Source organism: Morus notabilis, unplaced genomic scaffold (assembly GCF_000414095.1).
Source record: "Morus notabilis unplaced genomic scaffold, ASM41409v2 Scaffold1289, whole genome shotgun sequence".
Classification (NCBI taxonomy): domain Eukaryota; kingdom Viridiplantae; phylum Streptophyta; class Magnoliopsida; order Rosales; family Moraceae; genus Morus; species Morus notabilis.
This window is the reverse complement of record NW_010356868.1, coordinates 169,875-183,718: the sequence shown is the minus strand read 5'-3', so window position 1 is coordinate 183,718 and position 13,844 is coordinate 169,875. Positions and strand designations below refer to the sequence as shown.

General features: G+C 37.2%; 2 protein-coding genes and 1 long non-coding RNA gene across 4 annotated transcripts; all 3 read left to right on the top strand.

Annotated features, from left to right (window-relative positions):
• The first annotated feature begins 1,078 nt into the window (after positions 1-1,078).
• On the top strand, positions 1,079-2,879 carry LOC21393747. The gene is made up of 3 exons (XR_002901795.1): positions 1,079-1,400; positions 2,315-2,532; positions 2,636-2,879. It is a non-coding gene; the product is annotated as an uncharacterized LOC21393747 (long non-coding RNA).
• A 584-nt stretch (positions 2,880-3,463) lies between these two features.
• LOC21393746 lies at positions 3,464-9,199 on the top strand. Of its 2 annotated transcripts, none has more exons than XM_024162718.1 (13): positions 3,464-4,152; positions 4,874-5,095; positions 5,174-5,378; positions 6,269-6,344; positions 6,430-6,565; positions 6,640-6,744; positions 7,129-7,209; positions 7,430-7,519; positions 7,673-7,738; positions 8,323-8,379; positions 8,498-8,575; positions 8,699-8,746; positions 8,995-9,199. In XM_024162718.1, the coding sequence occupies exons 1-13, from the start codon at positions 3,556-3,558 to the stop codon at positions 9,064-9,066; spliced, it is 1,833 nt and encodes a 610-aa protein (XP_024018486.1). In that variant the 5' UTR covers positions 3,464-3,555; the 3' UTR covers positions 9,067-9,199. The 2 variants fall into 2 exon arrangements, with proteins under 2 accessions (XP_024018486.1, XP_010087083.1); XM_010088781.2 differs by having other exon boundaries at positions 3,465-4,152; positions 4,874-5,086.
• A 1,182-nt stretch (positions 9,200-10,381) lies between these two features.
• Positions 10,382-13,462, top strand: LOC21393745 (pentatricopeptide repeat-containing protein At4g02750). Its single transcript, XM_024162789.1, is given in 2 exon segments — positions 10,382-12,233; positions 12,235-13,462. Coding segments are annotated over 2 exon segments (2,748 nt in total). The 5' UTR covers positions 10,382-10,463; the 3' UTR covers positions 13,213-13,462.
• The last annotated feature ends 382 nt before the right edge of the window (positions 13,463-13,844 follow it).

Below are 13,844 nucleotides of genomic sequence, written 5' to 3'. Positions count from 1 at the left end.
GGCCCAAAGGAAAATTTCGGGCCCAAAATTTTATAAGGTATTTTTAAAAAAATCTATAAAAATATGATATTTAGGCTGGGCCAGTCTTAAAAGAAAGAGGCTCGGTCCAGCCTGACCCTAAGCCTAAAAAATTTAAAGCTAGAGAGGAACCGAACCAATAATAATGGGTCTTGGGCCGACCTCTTTAACCTAACCTAAAGTTGTAGCTCTATTGATTGACTACGGAAAAAAGACCCTGTTCATTTCACCGATTCTAGTTTAGAATTTGAGTTTTACTACAGTAAAAAGCTTTCATAAATAGTCACATCTAACTTTTTTATTACAGTAAAAAACTCTCATATAAAATCATATCTCAACTTAAATTAAAAACTAAAATCAACGAACTAAATGAACCATAATGTGTTACTAAAATAAAAATGTTCGACTACTTATCTAAAAAATAAAAAATTCGTTCATTTATTAAGAAAGGTGTTCCAAAATAGCTGTTTACTTATAATACGTTTGGTAAGAGAATTCGTACTCTGATTCGAATCATGATTCATGGTTCGTTACAGTATTTTTTCTTACAAAAAATACACATAAATTGAAAATAGTTCTAATCTCATAATTCTAATCCATGAACTATTTTTTATTTTTTTATTTTTTTAAAAACCTAAATTCTTAGGTTTCTCTTCCTTCTCAAACCGACCTCTCTCTTTTCAATTTCCTCCGCCGAGAAATAGGCGATCGCCATTGATTCTTCACGTCTCCATCAACAAGGCTTTACAATCACTTCCGCTCTCTATCAGGTTGGCCTCCTCTCTCTAGCTATGCTTGTTTCTCTCTACTAGGGTTTCGTAACATGGTTTCTTTCCCCAGCTAATGACTCTGTTTTTTTTAATTCCATCCAATTCAGTCTCCTAATTTCTCAGTTACCACTCGATCACCATTCACCACTAGGAGAATTAGGGCACGACCTAGTTTTGACCCCCAAATTTTTCGTCGCTTCTTTCCGTCTCATTATATTATATTGGTATGGAGTTTTGTAACTTTTGATTTAATTACTTTTTGTTCTTTAGCTTGGTGAAACCATCCTGCTGATTCCAAAAGGCAAAAGTGAGATTCTTGAGAGTGAAATCGATGAAACAAATGGGGCATTGTTGTTGTGTCTTTGCTTTGGCAATAATCAACAACATGAGGATAACAACTCATTTGATCCCGCATTCGTGACAAGCTGCCATATATGCTGTCTTTATGTCAAAACCGGTCCAGTATGGTCTTGTGCTGTTTGCATCGACAATGACTTGTGCAATGCTTGTTATCTGAAGGTTGGGAACAGTCAGCATCCCCATAGATTGTATAATCGTCCATCTCCGGCCGATTGCGATGAGAAAAACGACGAAGCGAGATTACTTCAGCGGGTTGTTTATATTTTTCTTCTTGTGGTTTAAGATTTTCTGCAGTCGGAATGAATAGCTCGCCTGCACTTTGTCATCTATGAGTTGTGTGTCTATTGCAGTTTGGTATTTGCATTTATTTCATGACTAAATAAAGAAAAATGTGGTGAGAAGGGATTAAGGTCTCGTACGTTTCGCTCCTTTGAGTTAAGAACTTAAATTAAAAAGTAAATTCATGTGAGAAAAAATACTGTAGCAAAAAAAAAATTAAATTTAAATTTTTGCGAGAGAAAGCACTGTAGTAAAAACTTGAGTTATGATTCAAATTAATGAAACGAATTAGTCTATATTTGCAAAAGCAGACTTTGCTTTATGTTCTAATAATCTGGACATGATAAAAGTCAAATTGAAACTTATCTATGCAATATTTTTGTTTTTGGAGGTTGTCAATAATCTACCATATATCCTGAGAGTTTAGTCGTAATTGATGACATGTATTGGACACAACCAAGATTATTATTCTTAGTATTTCCTCTTCTTATTCTTCTGGACCTTCTTTTCTTTTTCAAAATTAGTTTTATAATATGTTCATATCGCTGCAGTAACTTAACTCTCATGATAGAGAACTATTTCACTTGCAGATGAAAGGATTTTGTATTTGGCACTGAACGCACAATTTCATTTAAGACTAGTAGTTAATAATATGGATTACTTTTCCTTCTTTTTATTTTTTGGGTCATAACTTTGGTTTCTGTCATTGAATACTTTTCTAGACTACTGTAGATGTTTATTATGAAATTATGACTTTCATTGCTGGGATATTTTGTGTAGCATTGCTTCTTTCTAATTTCTATCCGTTGTTCCTTGCATTACCACAAACTTCAGAATTTGTCTTCTTCTCACTTAAAAGCTGATACTATTGGTTTTTAACTTTGCAGCTAACAAAAATGCTTGATCTTGTGGCGCATGCATCACAATGTCGGGCTGCACTGTGTCCGTACCATGGTTGTTGAATGGTGCGGGGGCTTTTCCATCATGAAATACAATGCAAAACGCGTGCACACGCGGGCTGTGCTCTCTGCAGGAGAATGTGGTTTCTTCTCCAACTTCATGCTCGAGCTTGCAAAGAATCCGTGTGCTACGTTCCACGCTGCAGGTTTGTGAATTAACCTTTCATCATCAAGAGTCGTCTCTCTCCTTCTGTTGATGATTTCGTAATGAATTTATTGAACATTTTTTTTTTCCTGAATTATATTCAGGGATCTGAAAGAACTTGTGAGGATGGAGGAGCAGCAGTCTGACTCACAGAGAGGTGCTGCTATGGAGGAATGATGTGACGAAGAGCTGCTAATATAAAGTTTTCCTCCTTTGGTTCCTTTTTCTTTTTCTATGTTTTTTTTTTCCTAATATCAAATTTTCCTTTTTAGTCTCCCTTTCTGTCACTATATTGAAGTATTTTGGAGATGTTTGGTTCATGGATTAGAATCATGAGATTAAAACCATTTTTAATTTACGTGTATTTTTTGTGAGAGAAAATACTGTAGTAAACCATGAACCATGATTCAAATCATTATATAAATCCCCGTACTTTAGTTCTTTTGAGGCTATGTTTACATTGTGGAGATTGTAAATAATTGAATGAAGATCCTTGTTTTTAGTTGCCCTCCGTTGTTAATGGTTCGATTTAGAGTCTTAACTAATTGTTTATTAGGTTTTTTTATCCGTTTAATCTGCATAAAATCACACAAAAGTAAAAAAAATAAATATGTAAATTTAATGATTAGAAAAATTTTATAAGGTGCATGCGAGAATCTCTCTAAAATATAAGGTTCCAAGTAAAAAAAAAAAAAAAAAGAAAAAAAAAGGAGCGGCAAACACACGTCAACGAATTAGAGAGAGTAAATTACTCTACGTGTCTCTTTGGGTATTTCTAGTTTTTCATAGTTTGACGCAATAGCCAAATACACGCCTCAAATTTTGTGGCTGACATTTGTGGTCCTCCAACCAACCAACCGCACCAGCCAGTGTTATATTCATCTTTCCTATTCCTCTCATAAAAACAAACTCTCAGCATTATCCAATCACACAAATTAGAATATAATGTATATATAAATAATACATTATTTAACACACATGACGTGTGTAATTCCTCTGGAAATCAAAGAGAATAGAAAGAATAATGGCTTCCTCAGCAACTGCAACAAGAAGCATAAGCAGCAGCAGCAACTGTAACAGCCCCCATGGGTATCCATGTTGGAGACAACCCATATCCATATCGGTGAGCATGAAGACTCCCAGCTGGGTTGTCACAGCAAGCACTTCTCCAGACACCAACAAGAACAAGAAGAAGAACAAGAGAAGATCTTCATCATCATCAACAACAACCAACAACAAGAAACAACCACTTTTGGCCGTGGAAAACAAAAACGACAACAACGCCAACGACAAGGCCAATGCAGGTAGCAGTGAAAGCGACAAGAAACAGAAGCAGCAGAAGTTGTTGGATCTGGAGGACGTGAACCCGGTGGGGCTGGGGAGGAGGTCAAGGCAGCTGTTGGACGAGGTTTGGAGGAAGTTCTCGGGGCTGGGACAGATATCAAGCACCACCAGACCAGACCAGAGAGAAGCACTTGACGCACTCCTTATAAGGGAAGGCCCCATGTGTGAGTTTGCCATCCCCGGCGCACAAAACACAACCGTCCTCGTCGTCGGCGCCACCTCCACCATCGGTCGGATTGTCGTCCGTAAGCTCATGCTTAGGGGCTACTCCGTCAAGGTCCTACTACTACACCTTTTTCTTTTCTTTCCATTTTTTTTTTTTTTTTTTTTTTTTTTTTTTTTTTTTTTTTTTTTTCCCCTCCATTCATTCATAAAAGAGATTAGTATTTCTAATGTAAAACTACTTTGACAGACTAGTATATTTTGGTTCCTATCCTAGAAATGAGAAAACACCCCAAAAAAAAAAAAAATCTCAAAATTGTTAGAAAGTTTCTAACACGTTACAGATTGGTATTATAGCTTTCTGAAAGTTTTTAGGACTATTTCTACCGAGATTTAAGTTCAGGGACTATAAGAATGAACCAAAATAAATCCTTCTTACTAATTATTTTAAAAGACAAATATTTCTGTGACTCTGTCTGTATGTAATGTGGATTATATAATAGTTATGCCATATGCGCTATATAGAGTAAATTATGCGGGGTTTCATTGTTCCGTGCTTGGGATTATAAACCAGTAGTATGTACATCATAATTTGATGAAAATCAAACGGTTTGTAGAAGTTTACTTTCGATGGGTATAACACAGGATTCTTGTAAATAGCAAGTTAATTTTTCTTGTACCTAAATTTCGCAAGTTATGTGATATATGATAATGGCAATTTCCCATTCCCCTCCTAAAATTAGACGATCTACTTAAAAAAGGAGAAGCAAAAAAGAAAACAATTGATATTGTAAATTTGTAGCATACAGTTTTACATTTACATGTTATAAAAATAGGCATTGGTGAGAAAGGCGGATGAGCAAGTGTTGGACATGCTCCCGAGATCAGTTGAGATAGTTGTTGGGGACGTGGGTGAGCCCTCCACCCTCATGGATGCTGTGGAAGGTTGCAACAAGATCATCTACTGCGCCACCGCTCGCTCTGCCATCACCGGGGATCTCTATAGGGTCGATCACCGCGGTGTCTACAACGTCAGCAAAGCATTTCAGGTCTCCCCGGTGATTAAAATGAGTCCTCATCTCATGAAAATTCGTTCCTTTTTCCATTTTGTATTTATTATTATTATGTGTTTGCAGGACTACAACAACAAGCTAGCTCAAATACGAGCGGGGAAAAGCAGCAAAAGCAAGCTCCTGCTTGCCAAGTTCAAGTCTGAAGAGTCATTGGCCGGGTGGGAAGTTCGTCAGGGAACGTACTTTCAGGATGTGGTTGCTTCTAAGTATGATGGAGGAATGGATGCTAAGTTTGAGTTTACCGAGTCTGGAGATGCCGTCTTTTCAGGTAAAGATCTCCATCAATTATTGAATTTCAATATTTGCTATTTGTTCAACAAGGTATTCTGATAGGATTCGGGTTAGTTAGTAAGTTAGCAGAGTTTCAAGTTGGTCAGTAGTTCTATTACAATCAGTTAAGAGTTTGTTAGACATATACTAGTAGAATAAACAGAGTTTAACAACTGATGAGAGTTAGTTAATTGTTGTGGCGATTCATTTGGGCTTGGGAAACCAAGACTGTGATAAGACGGACGACTCAAGCAAACAACCAACAACAGGAAAATTGAGGCAAAAATGATCGATCAATAGCTGAATTAGACTCAAATTAAGAGAAATACTCAAAAGGAATACAAGGATAAGGGGTATTCGAGGGACCCTTGCACTCCCAAGAGCTAAGCTCGTCTAAGTTCTGTGAACTGTGAAAAATGATCCATAACAATCATCTCTCTCCTCTCACATTTTATTCCCTCAATACTCTAACTAACTAACTAACAACCAGCCTCGCTTGCGTCACATTCTTCCAAACTTCTAGCCAGCCTTCATGCCAATTTCCCCTCCCCCCACTAATGTTGCCATGTCAATTCTCCAAATGGGCCTCAGTCGCTGACTCGACGTCCATGTGTGCACCAGCAGCCCCTGTTTTTGTCCCTTTCTTCACTCTTCTCGCATATGTAAAATGTAAAGGGTGCTTATCAGACTGCAGAGTTGGATAGTCTCTTAACTACAGCCTTTGCTTCGTTTATTACTTACTTGTATCGGTGATTTTTATCAAGAAAAGTTTCTTTTTTGGCTCAAAATAAAAGCTCCTTCTTTCATTCTTCTTGTTAGATCAGTGTTCTATCATTTTCACTTCCACTTTCTCAGGAAAAATTATCTCTGTTTTGGATCCTATTGTAGGCTATGTTTTCACTCGGGGAGGGTACGTCGAACTTACAAAGAAGCTTTCGCTTCCTCTTGGTCGCACTCTTGACAGGTATGCAACTTTCAAATTCTTAATTGTGTTCATTTTATTTGCCTAAACTGCAAAAGCTGTATTACCAATAATCGTGGGTGTTCAGGTATGAAGGTCTGGTTCTCTCGGTTGGTGGGAACGGAAGATCTTATGTTTTGATTCTTGAAGCTGGTCCCTTATCAGATACATCTCAGAGTAAATTGTATTTTGCTCGAATTAACACAAAAGTGGGATTTTGTAGGGTAAGGATCCCTTTCTGTAGATGGTTGTAGATTCATTGCAATTCTCATAATTTAACCAATTCTACAATTAACAGGTGAGAGTACCATTTTCGTCCTTCCGCCCTGTGAAACCAGATGATCCAACATTAGATCCATTTCTTATACACACATTGACCATACGGTTTGAACCCAGAAGACAGGTTTGTACTTTGTTCAAGATCTTGAGATCAACAGGTTGAGAAAACATGTGCATGATTGTGAATTTTATTGTGATGAATGCTTTCAAATGGACGGCGAAAAAAGTTGCATCTTTAGAACTCAAGTACATGGAATGTGATTATTTTTCATGAGAATACACAGATACATGCATATTCTTGCATGTTTACGACCATGTGCTGATATGCATCTTCACAAGTTGAGTCTACATTTCCAATACATTGCTTTCTTTGAAGAAAAAAAAAAAAAATATATATATATATATAAATTTTTATATTGTCCTGTCTCATTATTTTTGGCAATATCATGTTTCACTCGATAGCATAATACCGTTATGTCTTCTGAGCGATTCTCTTAATCTTCTACAGAAACCTGTCGAAGGGCCTGCAGGAGCCAATCAAGATCCAAGAAGCTTTAAGCTTATATTGGAATACATAAAAGCTTTGCCTGTAAGCACCTTTACACCTGTGTGTGTTGTTTAGAGTCTTCTCTTGAAAAAAAAAAAAAAGAACGATATTGATTTTTAGACCTTTTTTTTTTTTTTTTTTTTTTTTTTTTTCTATTTTTAATGTGAAATATTTTGGAGTTATTAGATGGTAAACTCCCTTAAATTCAGAGGTCTGCATATGTTTGCCTCAGCTTTAATTTATTTGATAATGGATATTCTAGACCGGACAAGAGACGGACTTTATCTTGGTGTCATGCACTGGATCAGGATTGGAACCTACCAGGAAGGAGCAGGTTCTTAAAGCCAAGAGGGTTAGTTTATTCTTCTGCTCTTGTCCCACTAACATTATCAACAATTTCTTTACATTTATATGCATATTGGCGATGAGTATATTTACCTGCACGAGAGTTTTCTCTCTTTTTTATTTATTTTGTATAATGTCTTAATTTTCACAATTTCTGTAGGCCGGAGAAGATTCCTTGAGAAGATCAGGACTAGGATACACAATCATTCGTCCTGGACCCCTAAAGGTAAATTTTTTTTGCTTATTTTTAAGCTGTAACTGAAAGCTGATCTTTTTATTGTCTCTTTGGTCTTTCTGAATTCTTTGTGGGATCTCTAATCATTGCATTTGAATGATGAAAGGGAAGTACTGACGGAGATTGGAATAATTATTTATTTTTTTAATTTAATTACGGATTTATGTTATTAGTATTAGTTTATGGTTATCAGGTTTCCTTGTTATAGTTTGGTTTAGTTTCCTATTATGTTATTAGTTTGCCAAAAACTCTATTTTCAATGTGTGACGGTTGGTGAATGAACAGTGCTATTTTTGGTTTTCCTTCTCTTGAGTTCGCGTTCTACATCTATTTCTCTTAGTTCTATTTAGATTTTATCTTCTATCTCGGTCGTACCTCATCGGTAATTAGTCGTATAGATGGTTTGTTCAACATTGTTCGTAGAGTTGTGTTCCATTACGCGGTGATTTACTTGGAGTCTATCACTTTGATACAACATTGGAAGGATTCAAACATTATTTCTTCATGATCAAGTTATTGCAATTCATCATAAAATATAATTAGGAAAGCTATATATTGACTTTTGGTCTATGCAGGAAGAACCTGGTGGCCAACGTGCACTCATATTTGATCAAGGAAATAGGATTTCTCAGGTTAGCTAGAGTCGTGAATTCTCTGATTGATATGCGCGATTCTACGTGGTTTAGCTACGATCATATTAGGGGTGATCATATTCAATTCTCAACCATTTTTTTTTCTTAATTCGATCAGGGAATCAGCTGTGCTGATGTGGCTGATATCTGTGTGAAGGCTTTGCATGATTCCACTGCAAGGAACAAGAGCTTTGATGTACGTTTACAACTTAATCTTGTTTGGTTTTTTATCAGGGTCGTTGGATGAATCTCAAGGACTTTTTATTTATTTATTTATTTATTATTATTATTATTATTAAATTTTTGGGTACCTATGCAGGTATGTTATGAATATGTTGCTGAGCAGGGAAAGGAACTGTATGAACTGGTAAGGGGACAAATAATCAATAGCTCTCGAATTTCGATTTTTAGCATACATGCCCCTTGAACTTTTTGTAGTTTGATCCCTGAATGTTTTTTATTGGTAATTTAGTCCTTAGTTCTACAAATAGTAGCATTTAACTTCATTTAATGATTATAGTTAATTGAAAAAAAAAAAGTTTAGCAATGAAAGTGCCAAATCACAAAAAAATCAGTGGACTCAAATGCTAAAACCCCTATCTGTTGTCTATGCAGGTTGCTCATTTGCCTGACAAAGCAAATAACTATTTGACGCCTGCACTATCCGTTTTAGAGAAGAACACTTGATCATATATCCTGGGAAAGAAAACATTTTACTTTTTTGTATAGATAAGCCTTATATAATGCCTTAATTTTTGCATTTTCATTTCTCATTTCCCCTTTTCCTTCTAACTGCCCCAGAAGACATATTTCGTATCATAGCACCTAAAATGTCCTCTTTTTATTTTTTATTTTTTTATGTAAAGTACTCAAATATTGTAGATGAGTATAGATACATATGCAAAAAGTGTAAATGAAAATTAGCAGTCTTCCATTAATATGTAAACGATCATGTTGCTTAAGAATATTCGCTTATTTATATCTTCATGAACTCGAAAGATATACTAATTCATGAAATGGGAGACAGAAAAAGTAAAATGAAATGTTGATCATTGACACTGATATATATATATACACACATATATAATCAACAATATGAATCAAGAGATTCATCCAACGTAGAATTATACATGTGATGAATCCAATGTACAATTATACATGGAGATCATGACTAATAATCATAGCCCGTACATTAAAAGAAAAAAGAAAAAGAAAAGAGTTTTACACTTTGGAGAATTATTTGGTACGTTAAAATAATAATAAAAAAAAAGACCTACCGATATTGCGAAGCTCCCTCGTATTTTTATCAAGTTTTTATATTTTACGTTTTGATTGGATTTTAATATATGTAACGGTTAAGAATAACCGGTAGGGCATATTAAGTACTTGACAGAGAATTTATCGAAGACTACTAGTGAAACATGGGACGCAAAGCAAGCGAAGGTATGGTTTAAAGATGAAAAGCAATAGAATACAAGTACTGTAGTCATTAATATTAGGTATTTGTTGTAACAGTAAAGAATATGGCTGATAGTCGCTGTCCACCTTTTTTTAACTGACGACCGGCGCAATGCGTGAAAACACGTAGATATATAATAATGTCATTTGATGTATTTTTAATATCAGTATTTTAATATCAGAAATTTCTTCTCTCTTTCATGAGTTTATCTCTTTAAAATCTTTCTGTCAACTTTTCTCTTAATTTTAACAGAATTAATATTTTGCATATAATTAATTTTTTTTTAGTAGTGATAATTATATTTCATTTTAAATTGTGAATGCGCGCAGCTTGCTGACTTGCACTTTCACTTGTTATCGATACGCTGAAAAAGGACATAATCATTTTGCGTTTTTTCTTTTCTTTTCTCCCATTTTTCAACGAATGAGGATGCACGATATTATAAAGATCCATCCAATTAGTGACTTATTTCACCATCTCTTTCAATAACTCACAATGATATGCATGATAAAGAGGGAGCAAAAACCGATATTCCAACAAAAAGCATGGAAGATGTAATAAAAGATCGTAGATATCAAACCAATAAAAGATTTTGACTTTACAATTACTCCTCCCGCTATATTCCATGTTACGACATCATTGTCTCCTTCATTTTCGCTCGCTCTCATCGGCTCTTCCTCTTCCTTCCCGACGAACCCAAACCCATCTCATCCAATGCAATAACAAGATTCATCAACTCGCCAAACTCGGCCGAGTTCACGAGGCGCGCCAGGTGTTCGACTCAATGTCCCAACGAGATTCCATCTCCTGGAACTCCATGATCACCGGATACACCCGGAACGGTCTGTTGCCCGAAGCTCGCGCGCTTTTTAATTCTTTCCAAGGCAAGAATGTCGTTACTTGGACGACTTTGTTGACCGGGTTTGCGAAACATGGGCTCGTGGATGAAGCTAGGAGCCTGTTCGAGTCAATGCCGGAGCGTAGTGTCGTTTCTTGGAATGCCATGGTTAGTGGGTACGTGCAAAATGGTGACCTGAAGCGAGCTAAAGAGGTGTTTGATGAAATACCTGAGAGAAACATCGCGTCGTGGAATTCAATGATCACGGGATATTGTCGTTGTGGAATGATGAGTAAAGCTCGTGAGGTTTTTGATCAAATGGAGGAGAAGAATTATGTATCTTGGATGGTTATGATTTCGGGGTATGTTGAGACGAGCGAGTATCGAGAGGCGTGGGGCCTGTTTTTGATGATGTTGAGGTGTGGAATGAGGCCGGACCAGGCTATCTTTGTTGTTGCTTTATCAGCGGTGACTGGAGTTAAAGCGCACCGATTGGTTGAGAGTTTGAGAACTTTCAGCGTAAAGATAGGATATGAGGATGATGTAGTTGTGGGGATGACGGTTTTGAATGCTTACACAAGAAGCGGGAGCTTGGATAGTGCTATAAAATTTTTCGAGACAATGCCTGAAAGGAACGAGTACACGTGGTCCACAATGATTGCGGCGTTTTCGCAACGTGGCAGATTAAATGACGCCCTCTCATTGTATGAGAGGGCTACTGAGAAGGGAGTTGCTACACGGACGACGATGATGGCTGCATATGCTCGGAGTGGGAATATTCATGAAGCCAGACACATGTTTGATGAGATTATCAACCCAAGTGTGGTTACGTGGAATGCAATTATCGCTGGATATGCTCAGAACGGAATGCTTGAAGAAGCAAAAGATATGTTTATGAGAGTGCCCCTTCACAATTCTGCTTCTTGGGCAGCCCTTATATCTGGGTTTGCACAGAGCGGACAATACATAGAAGCTCTGAATTTGTTTGCTGAACTTCATAGATCGGGAACCGACTTAAGCCGTTCATGTTTCACTATTGTTCTCTTTGCTTGTACAAAGTCTGGAGATGTTGAGATTGGTCAACAGATACACTCACTTACCATCAAAACAAGGTATCAATTCAATTTGTTTGTCGGAAATGGCTTGATCTCGTTGTATGGAAAGTGCAAAAACATAGAAGACATTTCACAAGTTTTCAGTATAATGCGAGCGAGAGACCGTATATCTTGGAACCCGCTCATTACTGGTCTTCCGCGCAAGCACATGTTGAAGGAAGCTCAAACGATTTTTGATAAGATGTCAAAATGGGATGTGGTATCTTGGACTTCTATCATATCAGCTTATGAGCAGGCAGGGAAAGTAGAAACTGCCTTCAAGTTGTTCCTTGAAATGTTGGCCAGAGGTACGAAACCAAACGAATTAACAGCTGTAAGCCTCCTAAGTGCTTGCGGGAGTCTTGGTGCAACAAGACTTGGGGAACAGATACATGTCATGATCCGCAAACTTGGACTGAATTCATGCTTGGGCGTGTGTAATGCGCTGATGACGATGTACTTCCAAGTGTGGGAGTCTAGATGGCCTTTACATCTTTGAAAAGATGCCGGACCGAGATATTGTAACATGGAATGCTGTTTTAGCTGGCTGTGCACAAAACGGATTAGGTAAAGAAGCTGTTAAGATTTTTGAACAAATGCGAGGTTCTGGGGTTTTGCCAAATGAAATCACTTTTCTGGGGCTTTTAACCGCTTGTAGCCATGCTGGACTTGTAAGAAAGGGAAGTGCGTATTTCAATTCCATGAGCCAAGATTATGGAATTACCCCGTTGGTTCATCACTATACCAGTATGATTGATCTCCTTGGCAGAGCAGGGCAGCTAACTGAAGCCGAAGCTTTCATTGAAAACATACCCGTGAAATTAGATTCGGCAATTTGGAAAGCCCTTCTTGCTGCTTGTAGGATCCACCGTGACAACAAAGTTGGCCAGAGAGTGGCTGAAAGGCTTTTCAAAATGGAGCCGCAAAGATCCGGGACCTATGTTTTATTATCAAATATGTATGCATCTCAAGGTATGTGGGAGAAGGTACGGGAAATGAGAGAGTTGATGAAAGACGATGGAGTTTCCAAAGAACCTGCAGTTAGCTGGATTCAGATAAGAAATAAGGTGCATTGTTTTCGAATGGGGGATAAGGCACATTATGAGTTTAAAGAGATCAACACAAAACTGAATGACTTGTACCAGAGCTTAAAAGCAACAGGTTATCTGCCAGATACAAACTCTGTTCTTCACGACGTCGAAGAGGAGCAGAAACAGGATGAGCTTCACTACCACAGTGAGAAGCTTGCAGTTTTGTATGGGATCATGCACACACCAGATCGGTGTCCAATTCAAGTTTTGAAGAACCTCCGAATATGTGGGGACTGTCACTCGTTTATGAAATTCGTCTCCAAACTTTCCCAGCGAAAGATTGTTATCCGAGACGGAAACAGATTTCACCATTTTCAAGATGGCTCGTGTTCCTGTGGGGATTATTGGTGATGTTGGACGATCAGAAATCTTAGTTCTTTTGTGAACTGAACATATGATAAGTAGTACGAATCACAGGATTTATGCTAAGTTTTGGTTCTTGTACAAATTCCAGTCGGGCTTTCTTGTTGTTAGCTTGTTGTTAGCATGGGCGACTTGATGAGATTTATACTTGTATTGATTAAATAAGAACGTAGCACATCTTATTTCGTGTTTATAAACTGTAGGGGAATATGCACAGGGTGGCTAACACGAAGTCTGCCAGGGCAATCATGTTGTAGTACTTTGCGGAATTCACGAAACATTTAATGAAGTTCCTCCTACTAATCCTTCTGTCGACTACCCATCAGGGGATTCTGATCATGTTTCTAAAAGAACAAGGGCTCTATGGGGAATTACTGATGAGGTTCTGCAAATTGATGACGACTTTGACGATGACTAAATAGATTCATGGCTCTGGTAAGCCGTCTTAATGTTCTTTTTTTTTTTTTTGGTTGAACTTATCTCGTAATTTAACACAAACTATATGACTAAAACATAATTCAAAGTTTAACATAAAAGGTAATTATAAAAACACTTATTTATTTTTTCAATAAAAGGCCATACATATGACAAAGTCCAAAACAAGATAAAGGCCAATCCTT

What these genes read in the sequence shown, in the direction of transcription:
- LOC21393746 (XM_024162718.1), top strand. Translation starts at nt 3,556, where the DNA reads ATGGCTTCCTCAGCAACTGCAACAAGAAGCATAAGCAGCAGCAGCAAC. An exon ending in CTTGGTCGCACTCTTGACAG is followed by an intron (nt 6,345 to 6,429) that starts GTATGCAACTTT and finishes GTGGGTGTTCAG; the next exon opens with GTATGAAGGTCTGGTTCTCT. An exon ending in AGGTTCTTAAAGCCAAGAGG is followed by an intron (nt 7,520 to 7,672) that starts GTTAGTTTATTC and finishes CAATTTCTGTAG; the next exon opens with GCCGGAGAAGATTCCTTGAG.